Here is a 22,516-nt window from a genome sequence, read left to right as displayed (position 1 = left end):
GAGGCATCTTGATGTAAGGGGGTCCCACTGAGCAGGAAATAAATGTTGACTCAGTCCAGTTTCTATTTTTTCAGTCAAGGAAATACTGATAAATCATCAAATTCATTAACTCCTCCCTGAGCAAGAACATGACACAATGAAACACTCATACCTAATTTCTTACTGTGTGAAAAACGACACAGGAGCCAAGCGTTCTCCCCCAACACACATACTCCTTTAGACATGCACGTTCTGTCCCTTAGCAGAGCAACCAGACGATATATACATAATAAACTCACTTCAATCCACTGGAACCTTCCATAAATGAAATCCAAAAAAATGGATTTCATTTCTGAATGAGAAGATACATACAAGACAGACTGCTGGCGTTCTCAAAGTCCCCCACCCTTCAGCAGGAATTAACTCACAGTTGCCCCATCTCTCTGTCTTGACAATGTTGGCCTCCTTATGTTAGTGCCATTCAGCACACTTGGAGAGCCTACTGGCTGCCCAATGGCCTTTGGGAACTATTTGCCACATCGATGCAACTCTTACGACAGAGATTCGAAATTGGCATCTCTTCGGACCTTCGTGTCTTTGAGCGTACTGGGTGTCTGGGTCTCAAACTGCAGATTTTGAGCTTGGCATAAAATTTGGGAAATGAAGGGCTTGAAAAATAATATACCAGAGGATCCAACATGCTGTTTAGGTAGGTGAAACTGAGGGTGATGTGGAGGGCTATGTGGACAGAAGGGTTGCAGGCACTAGAGGGTACCGTCCAGAGGAAATACAGTCTGGCCAGAACGCTAGGCAGGTAGCAGGTGATGAACACAGCAGCAACCACCATGATGAAGCGGGTGGCCCTCTTCATCCGAGTCTGCCTGGCCAGCTGCTGCCTCTGTCTCAGACTCCAAACAACTTTGAAGGAACAGAATAAGATGATGGCCAGGGGCAGGAAGAACTCCAGCTGGAACATGATGTCATGCCAGCCATTGGCTGATTCCATGATGAAGCTCTCACAAGACAGCACCTTCTCCTGTACACACAGATGGCTCTCCATCAGAAGATACACAGTCCCCAAGATGACCAACATCCAGAGGAGACAGACAGTGCCAGCCGCAGTCCGGTTGGAGATGGTATTCACCATGTGGCAGGGATGGACCACTTTGAAATATCTGTCCACAGCCACCACCGTGAGGAAGACTATGCTCCCTGCCCTGTTCATGGCCAGCATGAAGAGCACCAGACGACATGGAATATCCTCAAAAGCCCAGTGTCTCTGTCTGAGGTAGTAGTCTGTCCTCAAGGGTAGGCAGATCATGAGGAGAAAATCGGCCACGGCCAAGTTGAAAAGGTAAATAGTGCTGGGCTTCCAGGTCTTCATGTGAAAGCAGAAACCACACAGGGCAATCCCATTGCCCAGGGCACCCAGCACAAAGGCCAGGATGAGCAGTGGTGGCATCACCTGGGAGATGGGGTCCCCCTCAAGGAGGCAGCACGACCCGTTGTCCATGGCAGATGGCGAGAGGGCAAGTGTCCTGGGTGCCTGGCACAAAGGCGCAGATGCTTATCTGAACACTATGACTCCTCCAGCGACTGGGCTCCTAACCTCATTGCCCTGGGAAGCAGGCGCTGAACCCGCAAGAGAAACCAATCAGGAAATGAAAACTCGAGGAGGTCTTTTCTCCGTAGCCTGAATCACAAGCTGCATGTTTCCCGGAGGGACAAAGCCTGTAGCCGGGCCAGGCTCTGAGATGCACGCTGTTTTCCAGAAGTGCACATTTCGGGGAAGCAGTTTGGAGGTCCTATGAGATTCGTGTTGCAGGGGAGTTGCTGAGTCCAGCACCGGGGTGATTTTTCTTTTTCTGCTTCTGTTCCTTCTACCTCACTCTGGGCTGGAGAGTGTTCAGAGCTGCCCAGAAGGCTTGAGGGGAAAAAAAGCTTGTTTGTCCTCCCTCCCGGTGGAGAAATCCAAACATTTCCTGGAGTCTGTTCTGGGCCTCTGCCTAGCTGCTTTCCTCCCTAACCTTTGTCTGACTGCCCGGTCCTCCCCTCATCCCATGGGGCGCTCCCATGCAGTGTCAGAGAAGGGAGGTTTTTTTCTGCAGCCTCTCAGAGCTGCTTCCTGTGCCAACACCCAGAAATATAGCCCTCAACGCTTGGGAGGCTCTACAGACAAACCAAGTATTCTGAAAAATTCTAAAGGTGGTATCTGTCAGGTGTTAGGAAGTTTCTTTGGGAACTGGGGATGTGGTTCAGAAGTAGCATGTACAGGCTCTGGGTTTTATTTGCAACACCCCCCCCCCAAAAAAATTAAAAACTGTGTGAAGGGAGTCACCTTTCCTCCCGTCTCCCTAAGGGGGCCTCTTGGAAGTCAGTTCCCTAAGCTGCTTGAACCTAGTTACTTTTGCAAAGATATGACTCTGAGTTTCCCATTAATTGCTCAGAAGAGCCAAAAACCATGGTATGTATGTTTTTATTTTAATTATCAAGAGCCCATTAGTGAGGGTGAAGAATTTTATTTCTAAAATAATCACGAATAAAATTAGACTGCTTGAAAAATTGAAGTCTTTGTTAAAATTTCCTGACCTTTGGCTTTAGAGATTATCTATGTGTCCTGTGTCCTTCTACTACCAATTTAGGAAAGGAGTAGAAAGGTACTGTCAAAGACTGCATAGGCTAGTTCTTCACTGGATAATTAAAGCAAAGTTTGCTCTGGATATGGTGGTGCAGGCCTGGAATCCATGTTGCCACCACTCAATTTTAAAAATAAACATTTATTATTTGATTTATATGTATGTATTGGTCTGCATGTTTGTATGTGCATGTTCATTCCAGTGCCTGTGGAGGCCAGTAAAAGGTGTAGATTCCCTGGAGCTGGAGTTCCAAGAAGCTGTAAGTGTGAGTGTTGGGAACTAAATTCCTGTCCTCTGGAAGAACAGCAATTTCTCTTAACTGCTGGGCCATCTGTGCAGTCCCCTGCCTATAGTTTTTGCTTGTTTGAGAAAGAATCTCACTATGTAGCCCAGGCTGGCCTGGAATTTATACTATACCTTAGGCTGGTCTGGAATTCATGTTTTCCCTGCCTCAGTCTCCTGAGTAATGGCATTACAAGTCTGAGCCAGGTCTCTCTTTGCTGTTGTGTTACTGTTTGTTTGTTTGTTTGTTTGTTTGTTTGTCTTTTTGAGACAGGGTCTGCCTGCAGCCACAGCTGGCCTGGAACTCACTATATGTGGACCAGGCTGGCCTCCAACTCACAGAGCTCTACCTGCCTCCGTATCCCAAGTGCTAGGATTAAAGGCATGTGCCACCACGCCCTCATGCTGGCCTAGAAATCACAGGGTAGGCCAGGTTGGCCTAAACTCATGGTAATCTTTCTGCCTCAGACTCCTGAGTGCTGGGATTACAGGTGTGAGCCACCACACCAAGCTTCTTGGAAGATCTGTCATAGCCCCCACGGCTCCCTACCATCTTACATCTGGTTGGACTCTGTCACTTACATGCCTAGTCTCTGTGGGCTTTGGAATATATCATCTTCACTCTAGGCTAAAGGTCACACTTCTTGAGCTGATTACCAAGTCCCCCTAGGTGGTCCCCTGCCTACCTTTCCAAAATCACTCTTCTGCCACTTTTTTCCTTGTAACCCACTTTGTTAGTTTCATAAATTCTTTTTTTTTCTGGTCTTTTTGAGACAGGGTCTCCCTGTAGCCCCAGCTGCCTTGGAATTCACTATGTAGACCAGGCTAGCCTTGAACTCCCAGAGATCCACCTGCCTCTGCCTCCAGAGTGCTAGAATTAAAGGCATGTGCCACCACACCTGGCCAGTTTTATAACGTCTAATAAATAAATGTGTTCACCAAACATCTATATCCAGGTGCCTCATGCCCTCAGGAGCCCCTGTAGGTAAATTCTACCAGGCAAATACAGAATAAGAGCCTGTACATACAAATAATTGCTTTTTGTGGGGGGCAGAGTTTTGTCTTTTTGAAGCAGGGTCTCCCTGTAGCCCCAGCTGTCCTGGAGCTTACTATGTAGACTAGGCTGGCCTTGAACTCACAGAGATCTGCCTGCCTCTGCCTCCCAAGTGCTGGGACTACAGGCGTGCACCACCATGCCCAGCTACAAATAATTTTTAAAAGAGCTATTTTTATTTTTTTATTTATGTGTGCATGTATGCCATATGTTTTCAGTGTCCACAGAGGCCAGAAGAGGATGTTGGATCCCCTAGAGCTGGAATTCTGGGCCATTGTGAGTCACTCAACATGGGTGCTGGGAACAGAATCTGGGTCCTCTGGCAGAGCAGCAAGCACTCTTAACCACTGAGTCATCTCTCACACCCCTAATTTTTCTTTTTCCCCATTGCTTGAGTGGAACCCAGAGCCTCTAGCAAATTAGGCAAGTGCTCTACCACTGAGCAGCACTCTACACTCTGCCTTACTGGTAAGTAAATGTGGAGATTTCTATAAATACACCACTTCCCCTTTCCTATGTGACTGACACCTGCATTCCTTTCCCACATCCCTTCTGTCTGATCAAATCACTTTCTCTTTTCAGCTGCAGAATTAGCTGGAAGACAGAAGATTAAGGAAAAAAAGATCAGTTTCTCTTTCTCTAAAAGCCTACCAGGCTTTCCACATGCAAATCAATCTTGTTGTGTCCCCCTACCCCCACCCCGGGAGCTGCAAAGTGGTAAATCTCTCTTGGTGACCAGAGGCTCTGGACCGTACATCCTCCTTCTTTCTGCATCAAAATAAAATTCATCCAAAATTTAACCCAAAATTGATCTAAAACAAAATGTAGGAGTGTGATGGCACATGCCTACAATCCCAGCACTCAGGAAACAGGCACAGAGACACCGGAATTGCTGTAAATTCCTGGGCTGCACAGCAAGATTATCTTAAAAAGAAAAAAAAAAGCTAAAACTAGCTAGGTGTGGTGGTGTATGCCTTTCATCCCAACACTCCAGAGGTAGAGGCAGGTGGATCTCTGTGAGTTCAAGTCCAGCCCAGGGCTACAGGGAGACCCTGTCTCAAAACACAAAAACAAACAAACAAAAAAACAACAAAAAAAACCCTAAAATTATAAAACTCTTAGAAGAAAACAGTCTAGAAAGGTCGTATGACATGGCCTTTACACAACAAAATAAAAAATGGATATGTTGAACTTCATCAAAATTAAAAACAAACCAAAAAAACATTGAAAAGTGCTGGGGATCACTGAGGATCAGGAAACATGAGACATCAATTCACTAACATTAGAAGAACAATAGCAAATACCAAGCATTGGCAAGATTGTGGAGCAGCCACTGTGGAAAGCACTGTGACTGTTCCTTGAGAGAATTAAGAATAGAGTGACTACAGGAGAGTTGGGGAGATGCTTCAGTGGGCAGCACTTGCTCTGTAACCATGAGGACTTGAGTTTGAACCCCCAGAACCCATATAGAATAGGGTGTGATGGCGAGATGAGAGGCAGAGACAAGAGGCTCCCCAGGTCCTTAACTGGCAGAGGAGACACCATGATCAAGAAGATGGTTTTCCCAGGGCTAGTGAGGCTCATCCATTACACTTGGGATGTGCTGACCCCTGTAATTTCCCCTAATGCAGGACACCTGACTGCCTAATATGTGATAGTGGTGGATTGCATTTGAGCAGTCCCTTGAATTAAAAAGAAAAAGCCCAAGAAACCCAGAAGCTTGAGGGTCTGGTAGCCTGGTGTCTGCAGTGGCAAGCAACACAGAGTTCCTGTCTCAGACAAGATAGATGATGAGGGCTGACACTTGAAGTTGTTCTTTGACCTCCCCCCACATGCCGTGATACATTCTTGCCTGCAATCATGCCCACAAACACACACACACACACACACACACACACACACACACACACACATCATACACAAAGATTGAAAAAAGAAAAGAATGACTCCAGGATCCAGGAGAAAGATAAGATCTACCTCCAGTCTCTATCGACTGAATCTTCACTTTCTTATGTCTCATCTCCCTTTCTGATGATTCATTGTCCTTCAATTCTTTTTTGTTGTTGCTGCTGTTTGTTTGTTTTAGACTGGGTCTCATGTTGCTCAGGCTGTCCTCAAACTCTCAAATTCACAATGTAGTAGAGAATGACCTTGAACTCCTGACCCTCTTGTCTCCATCTCCTAAATGCTGAGATTACTGGTGTATGCCACCTTGCCTAGCTTCCTTCATCGTTCATGATTACAGGTTGTTTTTCTTCTTACATTGTGTGTGCATGCGCACATATGTGGAGGTTGGAGGTTGATATCAGGTGTCTTCATCAATCACTTTCCATCTTATTTTTTGAGACAGGGTCTCTCACTTCACTTATTTGGCCAGACTCTCTGGCCAGGAAGCCTTCAATCCTCCTGTCTCTTACCTTCCCTCCCCAGTGCTGGGATTACAGGTGTGCACCACCATGCTGGACTTCTTTTTTTTTTTTTTTAATGTGTTTGAGTGTTTTGCTTACATGTATATAAATGCATCACATACATACAATCCCCGCAGAGGCCAGAAGATGTATCAGATCCCCTGGACCTGGAGTTATGGATGGTTGTTAGCCACCATGTAGTGCTAAAAACTGAACTTGGTTCCTCTGCAAGAACATCAAGTACTCCTAATACACATTCAAATTTGAAAAGCATGGCTCTATAGTCTCTTCCACTTAATATAATAGAGGCAGATAGCTGATAACTCAGGAGGCTAATCTGGTTGTCCTGTCTTACTTTGGGATTGCTACACAGTAGAAGTGTAGGGAAGGTGCTAAAAGGAATAGGGCATGAGACCAATCACCTCTTTACAGGCAGCATTTGTGATATAACAGGAGCATATACTCCAGAAAGAATGAAGAGCCCCTGGAAGCAGGCTGGACCTCTGAGGGACTTTTGAGGAATTTAGAATTTGGGCTCTATCAGGGAATTGTGAGGAATGAAACAGCCCACACTGCATAGGGTTGTTTTGCAGAGGACCTTGAATTCAGTATCTATCAGGGTAGTTTTGGAACGTGGCAGGGGAGAGACGATGAAAGAGAAAAGGGAAGCAATGGGTTTTACGCTCAAGTTTCTTCTGCCGGCCCTGGAGCCCCAGTGCTGCTATCAATGGACCCTGTGAGCTCAGAGCCTGGTCTGTTGACCTCTCTCTCTGTTGTTCTCATCTATGAGCCACTGTGATGACAGGATGAGGCATGAGTCTCTCTAGTTGACTGCTGCCACTCCCTTATCAACCAGCACTTTGAGGAACAATCTCACATCCTCTTCTTCACATTCCATATTAGACACAAGGGGCTTTGGCACCACACCCAAAGCTATAAGCTTGGTTCTGCTTCCTTCTGGCTCACCACAGGCTGCAGTCTGTTGAAAGAACATCTGAAGTCTCTTTCCATTCATATTGCTAAGCTTTGAATGGTCAAAGTTAAAAGAAAGCAACCGTCTCTGATTGGTCCCTCTGCTTGTATTCTTGTTCTTCCTGCGTTCCATTCTCTGATATACAAATGTGATGATGTCATGCACGCCAATGCTTTCCAGCAGCCCTGAGAGGATGTTCTAGATGGCAGGCAAGGCCCTGCAGGAATGAGCCCCAGCATCTCCAACAAGAGCCAACACTGTATTTAGTACCCAAGCACCATGTCCTAGTTTGTTTCTCCATTGCTATGACAAAATACTTTGACCAATACCAACCTGGGGAGGAAAGGGTTTATTCGGCTTACATCTCCTGGGTCACAGTTCATCAGGGAGCCAGAGGTTAGGAACACAGGGCAGGAACCTAGAGGTAGGCGCTGAAGCACAGGCCATAGAGGAATGCTGTTTACTGGCTTGTTCCCCTGACCCATGATCAGCCTGCTTTCTTTCTTTCTCTTTTTCTTTCTTTCTTTCTTTCTTTCTTTCTTTCTTTCTTTCTCTTTATTCTTTCTCTCTCTCTTTCTCTCTTTCTTTCTTTTTCTTTTTTTTATTTGTCTTTTTGAGACGGGGTCTCCCTGTAGCCCCAGCTGGCCTGAAGCCTGCTATGCAGACCAGGCTGATCTTGAACTCACAGAGATCTGCCTGCTTCTGCCTCCCAAGTGCTGGGATTAAAGGCCTGCTTTCTTATACAATACAGAACCTGCCCAGGGTGGCATCACTCACAGTGGGCTGGGCCCTCCCACATCACTCAACAATAAAGAAAATACCCCACAGACATGGCCACAGGCCAGTTCAATGGAGGAAATTCCCCAATTGAGCCTTCCTCTACCCAGGTATGTCAAGTTGGCAACTAAAGTTATCCAGCACATGCCATTTACAGATAACCTTCCCTCTTAGGTCTGGCTAACTCCTTCTGCAGGCTTAATCTTAGATTAGCGTCTTCTAATAGAGGATTCTATAAAGCAGAAAAGATTGTACAGTACATAGGTAGATGGATCTCTGTGAGTTCACTGCCAGCCTGGTCTACATAGCAAGTTCCAAGGGGCTACAGGAGACCCTGTCTCAAAAAAACCAAAAAACCAAAAAGACCCCAAAACAACTATTTACATAGCAATGGCACTGATTTAGGCTTTATAAACAATATTGAGATGATTTAAATAGGAGGCTGTGTCTATGCAGTGTGATGGCTAATCTTGGTTGTCAACTTGATATACCTTAGTTGTCAACTTGATAGAATTCATCAAATTGGTAGCTGGCCAGGAATGGTGGCACATGCCTTTAATCCCAGCACCTGGGTGGTAGAGGCAGGCAGATCTCTCTGAGATTTGAGGCCAGCCTAGTCTATATAGCTATATAGTGAGTTCCAGGCCAGCTGGGGTTACTGGGAGACCCTGTTCTCCAAAAAAGAAAAAAAGAAAAAGAAAGGAAGGAAGGTAGGCAGGCTGCTGAACACAAGCCTGAGAGCAAGCCTGTAAGCAGCATTCCTTCCATGGTTTCTGCTCCATGTTCCTGTCTCCAGGTTCCACCCTTGAGTTTCTGCCTCAGTTTTTCCTCAATGATCCACTCCCATTGGAGACTATTGTGTTATGAATTATGGTGTTTTACTGCACATACAATGTTCTCTGTCCTTAAAAAAAGCATAATGCTTTAAATATGGGAAAAAAAGACTTTCAAAATATTGTCATTCCTCTGCATGTAAAATATACTAAGCCCAGTTTAGTATATCTTACCCTGGGTACAGCGGTACACACCTGTAATACCAGTGCTTGGGAGGTGGAGGCAGGAGGATCAGGAGTTCAAGGTCATCTTTAGCTATGCCAGTCTGGACTACATGAGACCCTGTCCCAAAAAACCAAAACCAAACTCAAACAAAATTAATGTATTTTGGGGTTTTATTGTGTTGAATGAACAAATATGTTCATCTCATTAATATGCAAATTTGCTATCTTTATTAGAAAGCAAAAGTATACGTATACCAAAGAATTGTTTTAAAATAAATTTGTTTATGATTTATTATCAGTAAATGTTTGATTTATATGCCTATATACCTGGGGTTGCATAAAAATTTCTTAGGCAAGGGCCTGGAGGGATTAGCCCAATGTGTGAAGTACTTGCCACATAAGCATGAGGACATGAAGTATTTTTTTTAGTGCAATGTAACAATGTGTGTGTGTGTGTGTGTGTGTGTGTGAGAGAGAGAGAGAGAGAGAGAGAGAGAGGGGCACACACATGCCTTGGCATGTATGTGGAGGTCAGAGGACAACTCTGTGTCATTGGTTCTTTTCTTCCACCTTTACCTGGGATCCAGGGATCTAACTCAGGTTGTCAGGCTTTGAAGTAAGGACCTTCATCTGCTGAGTCATCTCATTGACCCAAGGACCTAAGTTCGAATCACCAGAACCCATATAAAAGTCAGGCATGGTAGTGTGTGTCTGTAATACCAGCACTCCTACAGCAAGATGAGAGGTGGAAACAAGTGAATTCCCTGGAAGCTACCCTGGGCTATGCCGCATAACAGAAAAAGAGATCTTGCTTCAAACAAGGTTGACAGTGAGGGCCAACACCCAAAGTTGTCTTCTGACCGCCACGTTCACACTGTGGTATGCACAAGTCCTCCCCCCCACCCCACCACTACTGCCCAAACCACCACCACAGTTATCAAAAGGGATTGCAAGTGAAAAAAGTTTTTATTTATTTTTATTTAAGTGTGTGTATTATCTGTGTCTCTGTGTGTGTGTGCGTGTGTGTGGATGCCTGCACGTGCCATGTGTACAAGTGTCCAAGGAGGCCAGAAAGGGGATCAGATCCCCTAGAGCTGGAGTTACAGGCACTTGTGAGCCTCCTGACATGGGTCCTGGGAACTGAACCCAGATCCTCTGTAATAACAGAATGCTTTCCTAATGTTGTGTCAGCTCTCCAGTCTCTTGAAGTGTTAAATTTTAAAAAGCCCTGCTGTCTAGGAAGCGTAGGAAACATCACTTCCCTCAACTCCAGAGTCTTCTGTAAATCCCTCCTACAATTCTACCACCCACACTCAAACACACTATGCAGCAATGTAATGATTCTCCAGTACATACAGAGCTCAAACCGAGAATCAAGGAAAAACACAAGTATGTCTTAAGTAAATGATTGAGTGAGCAAATGACTCCAGACCCTGGCAGTTCACTTCTGGCTGAGAGGAGATGCTACTGAATGGGAAGAGGGAAAGAACTTGAAGGCAAACCTGCCAGGCTGGTCTGGCATTCACTCAGGGTTGTGGTGACGCCTACACTGTTGCTTTTATAAGATGGCATTCCATTTTATCTGTGACAAGGGCAGGAAGTAGGCATTCTCAGTGGGGCTACCTAGTAGCAGGTGGTGGGAGGAGAAGATGTCAGTGTATGAATTCAGGGGCTCCTCTCCCCCAAAATCCTTCCCCATCATGGAGTGGGCTGGAGTGTGTGACAGTCTGAGCTTCCATATTCTAATGGAACAAATTATCACAAATATAGTGACTGAAGTTGTGCTCTGGTAGATCTGGAGGCCAGAAGTCTGAAATGCAGCTGTCAGCCAGGGCTACACACCCTCAAAGCTCTGACCCTTGCCTCTTTTAACTTCTGATGGCTTTGGCATTCCTTGGCTTTTGACTCCATTCTTCTGTCCTCTGCTTCTGTGGTCACATGGCCTTCACCTCCGTGTGTCCGTGTGTCCGTGTGTGTGTGTGTGTGTGTGTGTGTGTATTACTGGGGATTGAACCTAGGTCTCCTACAAGCTAGGTATTGCTCTATCACAGAGCTATATCCCCAGCCTCCATGGGTCTCTTTAAAAGGATATTTTACCAGTGGATATATGATTCAGTTTATACAGAAGGAGCTCATCTTGGGATCCGCAACATTTTGTATTTTATTTTTAATCTCTCTGTGTGTGCATGTGTGTGGTCATGTATGTGAGTGCAGGCATGCATGTGCCATGGCACGTATGTGGTCAGAGGATAACTTTGGATGTCCATCCTTGACTTCCATCTCTGTAAGAAAGGGTCTGTTGTTCACAGTTTCATACAACATGCTTGCTGGCCTGTAAGTGGCTAAGGATTCTCCTGTGTGCACCTCCCATTTTGCTGTAGGAGTACTGGGATTACAGATGCACACTACTGTGTCCACCATTATGTGTAATCTGGGGATCTGAACTCAGGTCCTCATGCAGGTGCAGCAAGAGCTTACCCCAATCCTAGTTTCTTATTTTTTGATACAGGGTATTTCTACATAGCCAAGGCTGGCTCAGCCTCCCACGTGCTGGATAATCCTTAGTTACAGCTGCAAAGACTCTTCTAAGGAAAGGAAAGTAATTCATAGTTTCTAGAAATCAGCCTATATATATATACATATATACACATATATACATATATATATATAGTGAACCTATTACATTGCCTTTTGGCGGGGCTTTTGGAGACAGGGTCTCCCTGTAGCCCCAGCTGTCCTGGAACTCAGGATGTAGACCAGGCTGGCCTCAAACTCACAGGGATCCACCTGCCTCTGCCTCCTGAGTGCTGGGATTAAAGGTGTGCGCCACTACACCCAGCCTACATTGCCTTTTCAATGACAATGTTTGAGTTCTGGGATTCCTCTCTACTCAACTATTTCAAAATACTTCTTTGGAAGGGAAGAATTAATGACAAAATTTAAGGTTTAAATGATTCATAATATTTTTCATTTGTTTGTTTCTTCTGCAGGTGTTTGCAGCTGAGGGAAAGCTGGGACTTGAAGCTGAAGGAAAGTTCTCTGAAGGAGAGAGGCAAGGCTTGCTTCGCAGTGTGACTAGTGTCACTCTGACCTGTCACAGGTTCTGAAAAGGAAATCCCCTGCCATTTCAAATAAAATAAAAAAACTATAATGAGTTTTTTGAACATATGAAGTGGGAGAAAATTTTAAAAGAGCAGAGAAACTATAGATTCAAGGAGATTTAAGAGACATCAGTTATAATCTGATTCAGAGTCCTATTGTTAAAAATCAGACACATTCAGGGAAATGTGAGTATTGACAGAAAATGAGAATATTAAATAGTTATTGCTAGTTGTATTAGGGATGTTAATGATATTTCAGTTATGTTTAAAGAAAGAATCCTTTAAAAAATTATTGTATTTTTATTTATTTGGGATGGGGGCTAACACATGTCCCATGGCACATTGTGTTGGAGGTCAGGGGACAACCTGAGGGAGTCAGTTCTCTTCTTCTACCATGTGGGTCCTGGGGACCAAACTCAGATCATCAGACTTGGCAGCAAGCACCTTTACCCAGTAAGCCATCTTGCCAGCCCAAGAGTTCTTTCAGAAATAAATACTAGGGCCTGGCATGGCGGCACAAGCCTATAATTCTAGCAGTAGAAAACTTGCTTGGTATGTGTGAGATCCTATATTCTATTGAAATAATAACAGCACTGAAATAATCCACAGAAATAAAGAAAGATATGGGCTGGAGAGATGACTTCGTGGATAAAGGCACTTGCCACCAAGCCTGGTGATTTGGTTTGACCGCTCCCCCACCCCAGGACCTACATGGTGGAAGGAGAGAATTGATTCCCACAGGTTATTCTCTAACCTCCACGCTTGTAGCATGGTGCACGTGTGTACACATGTCATGCACACAGCATATAAATTTTTTTTACAAAGCAAATACTTTTTCAGCACTAAGGGTTGAACCTAGGGCCTTGAGCATATTAGGCAAGCATTCTAATATTGAGCTACATCTTTTTAGTTTTTATTTTGAGATAGGATCTCATTAAGTTGCTCAGGCTGGTTTAAACTCAACTCTGTAGCTCAAGTAAGCCTTAAATTTGCAATCCTGCTGCCTCAGCCTCCCAAGGAGCTGGAATTACAGGTCTACACTACCAGGTCCAGCTAAATGATCACTGTATTTTAATTAGTCAATTTATCTTTATTTTATTATTTGCTTGTTTGCTTGCTTGTTTTGAGACAGAGTCTTGATATGTAGCCATGGCTGACCTGGAACTTGTGGTGATCCTTTGCCTCTATCTCCCATTCATGAGCCACAACACCTGGCTGAATATTAACTTTAAATGGTTAATGCTAGGTTATGAATATATATATATATTCTATAGCTCAGTTGATAAAGTGCTTGCCTGGCATGCACAAAGCCCTAGGTTCAATTTCCATTATCACATAAATTAGGCATGGTAGTAAATGTTTGTAATTTTAACACTTAGAAAGTAGAGGCAGGAGGATCATGAGTTCAAGGTTGTCCTGGGCTACATAGTGAGTTTGCAGCTGGCCTGAGATACATGTGATCTTGTTTCAAAAATAATATATATGGCTATACATGGTGGTACATGCCTTTAATCCCAGCTCTTGGGAAGCAGAGGCAGGTGGGTCTCTGTGAATTCAAAGCCAATCTGGTCTATATAGTGAGTTTCAGGCCAGTCAGAGTTACACAGTGAGACCCTGTAATAATAATAATGTGCCCAGAATATGCAATTTAGAATACAAAATATTAGAATATACACTCTGAGGCTGGGGTTATAGCAAAGTTATAAAGTACTTGCCTATCATAAAAAAACAAAAAGTTAAGATATACTCTGAATTAGGTTGTCTGGGTTTAAAGTTAATTCTCTCACAAGTTGTGAGATCTTTTTGTTGTCATTTTGTTTTGTTTGAGACAAGGTCTTGCTATGTAGCCCAGGTTGGCTTTGAACATCTGATCCTTCTATCTCAGCCTCCTGAGGGCTGAGATTATAGGCCTGTACCCCCAAACCCGGCTGGTTATGAGTCTTAGAAAGCTATCACCTCTTTAAGGCTCAGTTTCCTTGCATATATAAAAGGCGTTAGAAATAACTTTGGGGTCCCAAAGAAAGAGACTACCACTCCAACTGAAAGCAGCTGGATAAAGCAAATTTTACTTCTAATGAGAAGGATGTGAGTCTCGCAGAAACAAAGGAGCAAGCACACATTGTAAAAATGGCCTTCTCCTGTATCCTTCACAGGAAACAGAGTTTTGCTTGCTGCTCCTTATTGGTCAAGGTTCAACCACACAATCTAAACCCAATTGGCTAATTTAACAGAGGAAGGAGGCACTTATAATAATAACAACTTTATATAATAATAATAAAGTGGCTGGAGAGATGGCTCAGTAGTTAACACACTGGCTACTCTGTTGCAAAGTTCAGTTCCCAGTACCTACATGGCAGCTCATAGCCACTTGTTACACTTGTTGCAAAACACTTAGGTAAAATTAGAAAAAAAGAGTCTTAAAAAAGGAAAAAAACCCCCAAATAACATCAAGATAAATATTAGTACTGTTGTTACCACCCAGGGGTCTTGATCAGGTTAATTTTCTCCACCAATTAAAATAATTAAAAGATTAGGACCAGAGAGATGGCTCAGCAGTTAAAAGCACTGACTGCTTTTGCAGGGGACCCAGATTCAATTCCCAGCACCTGCATGGCAGCTAACAGCTGTCTGTAACTCCAGTTCCAGGGGATTCAACACCCTCTTCTGCCCTCCAAGGGCACTGCATGATACAGGTGCACCCACCTACATGCAAGTATTACACTCATGAAATTAAAAAATATATTATTTTTAAAAATTGAAAGAGCCAAGTGTGGTGGTACATGCTTTTAATCCCAGCATTTGAGAGGCAGAGGCAGGCAGATCTCTGTGAGTTCGAGGCCAGTCTGGTCTACACAGCGAGTTGCAGGCCAGATGGAGCTACAGGGAGACCCTGTCTCAGAAAATAAATTAAATAAATAAATAAATAATAAAAAGATCTTAGATACAACAGGTAAAAATTATTGTTATTATTTAATTAAAACAATTATAAAAAGTAAAGAAACATACATATACACACTCAGAGAGAAAAGCTCTCCACAGTGGAGAGGGGATTCAGAAACCAAAGAAATCCAGAGCTTCCAGGAGAACTTGGGTGTTTTAAGAATTCTTGGTGGTACATAAGACATCCCTTTTCCCCTAATTTTGAATAGATCAGCTTAAACACAAAATAGGTGCTGATAGGTCCTAGCACAAAGCTGAGATGTGTTGAGGGCTCCCTGACTGTCCTGGTTAAGCTTCAGCTGTCAACTTGACACAGCTGGGACACGAGGCCCTCAACTGAGCATTTCCTCCATGGGACTGGACTGTGGCCATGTCTGTGGGGCATTTCATTGATTGTTGAGTGATAGGAGAGGACCCAGCTCACTGTGGGCAGTGCCACCCCTGGGCAAGTGGTCCTGTGTTGTATAAGAAAGCAGGCTGAGCACAAGTCAGAGAAACAAGCCAGTAAGCAGTGTTCCTCCATGGCTTGTGCTTCAGCTCCTGCCTCCAGGTTCCTGGCCTGAGTTCCCACCCTGACTTTCCTCAGTCATGGGCTGTGACTGGGGAGATGTAAGCTGAAATGAACCCTTTCTCCCCCAGGTTGGTTTAGGTCAGTGTTTTAGCACAACAACAGAAGCCCATCTCAACAGGTCAGTTGAAGGGACCCTGTTGGAGTTAAAAATAAAGCTTTCTTGCTGGAGTTAAAAATACAATCTGACAAGCTTTTGTCCATCATCTTGTCCTTTACCACTCTACCTGTTAGGTGTTTATCTACCCCCCTGTTTAGTCTATCACTATAACAAGGGAACTGAGGAAAGACAAGCATATAGTTTCAAAATGTTTTTGACAGAAAGGATTTCATTCTTAGACGGGAATATTATCTACATCATTTTATCATGATAGGAAAATAATCTATGTGGGGCACATCCTGTTCCCATCCCCTCTCCTAGGCCTTGGACCCATCCCTCTGAGACTGAGAGGGCTTGATTGATTCAGCCTCTTAGAGTGAGTTACCCAAATCCTGACACACCCATCCCCCTGCTTTGGGACCATCTCTGGTCTCTCCCACTGATCCAAGGCTCAGGTTTCTTTGCTGGCTAGTGGGGAGCTCTACATCCTGTTCTGATCCCCTTTCCTTGGGCCTTCGACCCATCCCCCTGAGACTGCTTGAGAGTGCCTAACTCAACCAGCAGGGGTGAGGTGCCCAAATCCTACCACACCCATCCTGGTTTGGGCTCTTCACTTGTTCCTCCCACTGCTCCCAGGTGCAGGTGAATAGTTGTTCACATCTCCCTGGGAATAGTGTCACACAGCATATTATTACTATTATTATGTGTGCCAAACTATCAATAGCAGTTGGGACAAAAAGAAACTTTCATTTATCTCCTATTCATACTTCTGTGTTATTTAGTTTTGCTTATTTATTTATTTTAATTTTTTGATTTTTTTTTTTTTTTTTTAAGATAGAGTCTCCTTGTAGCCCCAGCTGGCCTGGAAGTAACTATGTAGACCAGGCTGGTGATCTGCCTACATGCCTCGGCGTCTCAAATGCTGGGATTAAAGGCAAGCACCACCATCCTGGCTGTTTGTTGTCTTTTTTGAGACATGATTTTTCTATGGAGTCCAGGCTGGCCTCAAACTCCAGACAATCCTCCTCCCTCAGACTCTTATAATGCTGAGATTATAAGAATTCATCACCTTGCTCAGTATTAATTATGTATTGCTGTGCTGGGGATCAAATCTAGGGATTCATACATGTTAGCAAGTGCTCTGTGATTGAGCTATCCCACCAGCCTTCTTTTAATTTAAATTTTTAAAAAATTGTGTGTGTGTGTTTGTATGTGTGTGTGTGTGTGTGTGTGTATGTGTCTATGTGTGTTGTACATGCACCATGGCACTCATGTGCATTTCAGAGGCCAACTTTCAGGAATCTGTTCTCTCCCTGAGAACTGAATTTAGTTCATCAGACTTGCACGGCAAGCACTTTACCTGCTGAGTCATCTTGCTGACCCTCCAGTCTTTAAAGTTTTGTTTTTTTGAGACAGGGTCTCCCTGTAGGCTCAGCTGGCCTGGAACTCACTATATAGACCAGGCTGGCCTTGAACTCACAGAGATCCACCTGCCTCTGCCTCCCAGGTGCCCAGCCTTGTGATAGCTTTTATAATAAAAAGCTTTATGAATTATAAGTAAATTATAAAAAGACTCTCAATAGGATACCTGGATTTGGCTTCCTCAAATCAGGAAGATCATTGGTCTGACTAAGCAAAGACTGTTTCCTGGTCTGATTTTTGATATCACTGTATTATCTTTCTAAATTAATCTTCTGCTTTGACTATGCATGGGCCTCTTGTGGCAGAACCAGATGAGTCACTTGTCAATCCTGCATTGCAGGAACAGCAGATGACCTTATTAAACATCTAATTTTCAGAGGAGTCAAACAGTTTGGCTTTCATTAACTTCTGAAGAGCCTGTTCCTTCCCTAAAATTTCTAGCCCCTAATCCTTCTCCCTTTTGGACAGGGTTCTGGGATCAGGAACTGGGGTGATGGCATGTTTATGTCCTGTGTTTGTCTCCCCAACATCCTACCCTCTCATTTGGTATTAGTAATCTAATGTTATCTGGCAACCCAGCCTGCCTCCCTCTTTATCAGTCTAAGGTTTGGGAGGATTTAGCCCCACCCCTAAGAATTGAGTATGTGAATAAACCTGGCCAGTCAGAGTGTTCCATCCCTGTGGCCATTGTGATTGGCTCAAGGACAAATACAAGACTCAAAAAAAGCTAATGAGATACTTAGGAGGTATGAATAAGGGATTGTAAATTTGAGGGTATTACAAGCCCAGAAAAGCAAGGACAGGGACTGTAGCTCAGTGGAAATGAATGAGATACTAGGCTATGTGGTAGAGAATAGCCTTGAATTTCTGATCTTGCCTCCACCGACCAAGTGCTGGGATTATAGGTGTATGCCACCATGCACAGTTTATACATGGCTGGGGATTGAGTCCAGTGCTTCCCGTATGCTAGGCAAATACTCTACCAAACTGATCTACGTCCTCAGCCCATATTTTACATTCTTGGGGCCATTTTGGGGTTTCATCCAAATTGTGTTTTGCACAGAATGCAGTGGGTCATAGTGTGGGGGGGGGGAGTGGGGGAGGCAAAAGTTTAAAACCCCTGGTCTAAAACTCTCTACAGAACGACTAGGTATGGTGAACACACCTGAAATCCCAGTACTCAAGAAGTTGAAGCAGCAAGATCATAAGGTTGAGTTCAGAGTAGGCTACCTAGTAAGATCATATTTTAGAAACAAAAAATACAGTCAGGGCTCAAACTTGTACATAGTGAGTTTGTCTGGAGTTTCCATACCCTAAACCCATGTGTCCGGGAGGACTAAATGACAGTGGAAGAAATCCAACTCAAACTGGCTCAAGCAAAAGTGAGAAGTATGTGCTTCACAGCTGAAAGGTTCAGGGTTATGCTGATTTCAGATTCGGTTGTAGATGTTCCTGTTTCTCAGCTCTGCTCATTGTACACTGCTATAGGGTGACAAGATCCACTGCCTCAAACTCACAGAGATCCTGGGTACTGGGACTACAGGCATGCACTACCACACCCGGCTAAAGTAGAGAGCCTTTATATAGAGATTCTTGAAACATCTGATGGGAATCACTCAGTTGATTCATCCTTGGATCAATTCATCACTTACTAATATAAGACTGTATGCTGATTGGCTTGGACCTGGGCCATATGCTCCACCCCAATGGAGAGCTGTAAAGGTCCCATCAGACCAAGTAGGATTTGAGTGAGACAAGAACCTGTCCAAGGGGTCATCAGAATGGCCCTGTGGGTAAAGATGCTTGCCACAAAGCCCGATGACTTGAGTGTGATTCCCTGGGACCCACATGGTAAGAGAGAACTGATTTTTGCAAGCTGTCCTCTGACCTTCAGCTGTGTACCATAATAGCCATGTCTCCTTGCTAAAAATTTTTAAAAATTAATGTAATAATTAAAAAAAAAAACACCACATCCAACTGGGTGTGATGGCACACCTTTAATCCCAGCACTCAGGAGGCAGAGACAGGCAGATCTCTGTAAGATCAAGGCCAGCCTGGTCTACATAGTGAGTAGACCCTGACTCAAAATACCCCCAAACCAAGCCAAAACAAAAATATACATCCATTTCACTGCAAGTGGTCATTTTGAAAATACCCAGAAACAGCCAGGTAAAAAAAAATGTCTGTCGAGTTCCAGGTCAGCTGGGACTACAGGGAGACCCTGTGTCAAAAAGACCAAATAATAATAATAATAATAATAATAATAATAATAATCAAGTAATTTTCGCTTCTTGTGGTGTTCCTGTGTCTGTTGGCCTCCCTGAGTCTCCTGGGTGGTGTCCACAGTGTTCTCTTGACTGTTGCTGACTTGGTAACCATAGTTGGCCCTCAGGGCCTTGCATGGCAGTTCCACCTAACTGGGAGCCCATCCCCAAGTCACCCTGGCCTTCTCCTCCATCAGATGAACTCACACATCACCTCCTTTGAGGCAAGTACCTATCAATAAAAAAATAACCATTTAAAAATAACCCCGGGCGTGGTGGCACATGCCTTTAGTCCCAGAACTCAAGAGGCAGAGGTAGGTAGGTCTCTCTGAGTTCAAGGCCAGCCTGGTCTACATAGTGAGTTCCAGGCCAGCTGGGACAGTAAGACCCTGTCTTATAAATAAATAAATAAATAAATAAATAAATAAATAAATAAATAAATAAACAAAAAATGATAGATTAAAAAGAAAAGAAAAGAAAGGAAAAGGAAAATGTCTGACTCAGTGCCATTACAGACCTGAAAGTGGAAAAATAAAACCCAAGATTTCTTGAGAATCTAGACCTTATGATATGGTGTCACATGTTGCCAGAAGTCATGCCTAATTCAGGGAGCCCAGGGTAAATGTTTTCATTCTCATCAGTAAGAGACTTCTCAGAAAGGGGATGTCAAAACTGCCCCTTCCTGCCGGCTCTGGAAGAATGGCCATTCTTGCAACATCACTTCCCCATCCTTTGGCCAGCTCTGACCTTTGTCTCCTGACTTCAGGCATGCCTTGTGTGGCCACAGATTTCTGTCTTGTGGTAGAGGAAATAGTGGTACCAATTCTGTATGCATTCTACAGTATGAAAGAAAACACCACAGCACTGTTGTGAACATGGGGCTAATATCTGTCTTTCTCTGTATGTGCAGGTGCATGTGTGTGTGCATGCATGCGGAGGACAGAGGACAACCTCTGCTGTCATTCTTCAGTCACCAAACACCTTTTTTATGAGACATGTTCTCTCTCTGTCCTGGAGCTCACCAAGTAGACCAGACTAACTGGCCAGTGAGTCCTGGGGTCCTGCTTGTCTCTGCCTCTCCATCCCTGGTATTGTAAGTGCCCACTACCATGCCTGGCTTATTTTTACATTGTTCTGGGTTGCAAACTCAGGTCTTCAGACTTACAAAGCAAGCACTTTTCTGATAGAGCCATCTCCCCAGCCTCCAGATATTTTTCTTTCACAACAGGAAGCCCAGAATAGAGAAAGGCAAGACCCCATAATGCTGTCAGAAATCCATGCTATTTATGTGAGTGGCTGATAATCATTAGCATAGGAGCCTCCATCCTTGGACTTGGTCTTCATGGTCACAAACTGGCTGTTGTACCTCCTACCTTGGGCATGTGATCCAGTCTGAAAGATGAGAGAAAAGGAGGGGCTTTTATGTGATTTTTCCATTTTATCTGGAAAGGGTTAAATTGTAAATTTTTTTAAAAAATTAAAAACATGTCAGACACGTGGTATACACCTTTAATCCCAGCACTGGGAGGCAGAGGCAGTCAGATCTCTGTGAGTTCAAGGCCAGCCTGGTCTACATAAAGAGTTTCAGACCAGCTGGGGCTACAGGGAGACCCTGTTTCACCCAAGTATACAATAAATGTGACAAGAATTTTTATTTCACTCATTTAACAAGGAAGATATATTTTTTAAAAATATTGCATTTAGTATCTTTATTTTATGTGTATGAGTGTTTTGCCTGCATGCATGTAAGTGCACCTGTAACAAGGGATGATATCAAAGACAAGTTCAAAGTAGAATTTTAAAACAAAACAAAACATATAGCTGGGGATGTAGCTCAGTCATGGAGCACTTGCCTATTACGCGTAAGGTTGTGGGTTTGATCTCCAGTACCAAAATAAAAAACATACCAAAAATCAAACAAATAGAAAAACAAAGAAATTCAATATATACATGGGCAATCAGAAATACTAAAATGGATTTCTAAGTAAATGGAAAACTACTTGATGTCAACAGACAATTCATCACAGCTCATCCAAGTGAGAATCATTTGTGTTTTTAGGGACAAAAGCCAGTTTTGTTACTATCAGTGTTGCAAAATTGTGAATCAGTGCATGATGGAGGTGGTGATGACCAGGGGCCACAAGGACGGAACAGTCAGAGTTCTTTGTCACCCACTTCAAAGTCTTGTTTTCAGAAAGAAGGAGTGTCCTCCCCAGGAGTTTCTGCTTCTATTTCAGCTGCCAGGCCCTTGTCAGGGAGCCTGGGAAATCCAGTATCTATTTAGCTGGACATAATATCTGAAGCAATCTGGGATTCTAAGAATTAGTAAGGTAGTCCCCCTTGCCTATGTACCAACTTACTGAGTTAAGGTGCTAATTGTTTAATATTCTTAGCATATATGAATGAGTGAGCATGCCTGTAGTAGACAGCTCTATTTTTACTACTGTAACCCTACTTTTTTTTCCTGGCACTAAAGCCTCAATTCTCATTCTCCCCACACACACCCCCGCCCCCCATCTCTTCTCTGTTTTGCATTAGTGGGGATTCAACATTAGGCAAATGTTCTACCACTAAATTATATCCTCAGCCTTTTAAAAATTAATTTTTTATTTTTAGAAAGCGTCTCACAAATTGCCCAAGCTAGTCTTGAACTTTTGATCTTCCTGTATCAGCCTCACAGATAGCCAGAATAACAGGTGTTTGCCTCCATGCCTGGCCATTTAAATAAAAAAGATTTATTTACTTTATGTGTATGAGTGTTTTGCCTACATGTATGTAATTGTGCCAAATGCATGCAATGCTGGAAAAGGGCACTGGCTCACTTGGAACTGGTGTTACAGGCAGTTGTCAGCTGCCATGTGGGTGCTGGGGACTAAATGGGGGTCCTGTGGAAGAGCAGTCAGTACTCTTAACTGCTGGGCTATCTCCCCAGCCCCCTTTCTTTTTTGTTGTGCCTTCTCATGCTTTCCAAACTCAGCCATCCCCCAGAATGGATCCAGATCAGCCTGATCAGT

General features: G+C 43.8%; 1 protein-coding gene and 1 non-coding gene across 2 annotated transcripts; one reads left to right on the top strand and one right to left on the bottom strand.

Moving 5' to 3' along the window:
* Positions 1-248: 248 nt before the first annotated feature.
* Hcar1 (hydroxycarboxylic acid receptor 1) lies at positions 249-1,507 on the bottom strand. Its single transcript, XM_008839408.3, has one exon. It carries the CDS (start codon positions 1,490-1,492, stop codon positions 479-481), a length of 1,014 nt encoding a protein of 337 aa, XP_008837630.1. The 5' UTR covers positions 1,493-1,507; the 3' UTR covers positions 249-478.
* A 3,962-nt stretch (positions 1,508-5,469) lies between these two features.
* On the top strand, positions 5,470-5,637 carry LOC115071412. Its single transcript, XR_003850497.1, has one exon. It is a non-coding gene; the product is annotated as a U1 spliceosomal RNA (small nuclear RNA).
* The last annotated feature ends 16,879 nt before the right edge of the window (positions 5,638-22,516 follow it).

The sequence above is a fragment of the Nannospalax galili genome, unplaced genomic scaffold (assembly GCF_000622305.1).
Source record: "Nannospalax galili isolate Female #2095 unplaced genomic scaffold, S.galili_v1.0 scaffold218, whole genome shotgun sequence".
In the NCBI taxonomy this organism is placed as follows: domain Eukaryota; kingdom Metazoa; phylum Chordata; class Mammalia; order Rodentia; family Spalacidae; genus Nannospalax; species Nannospalax galili.
This window is presented reverse-complemented; position numbering and strand designations above follow the sequence as displayed.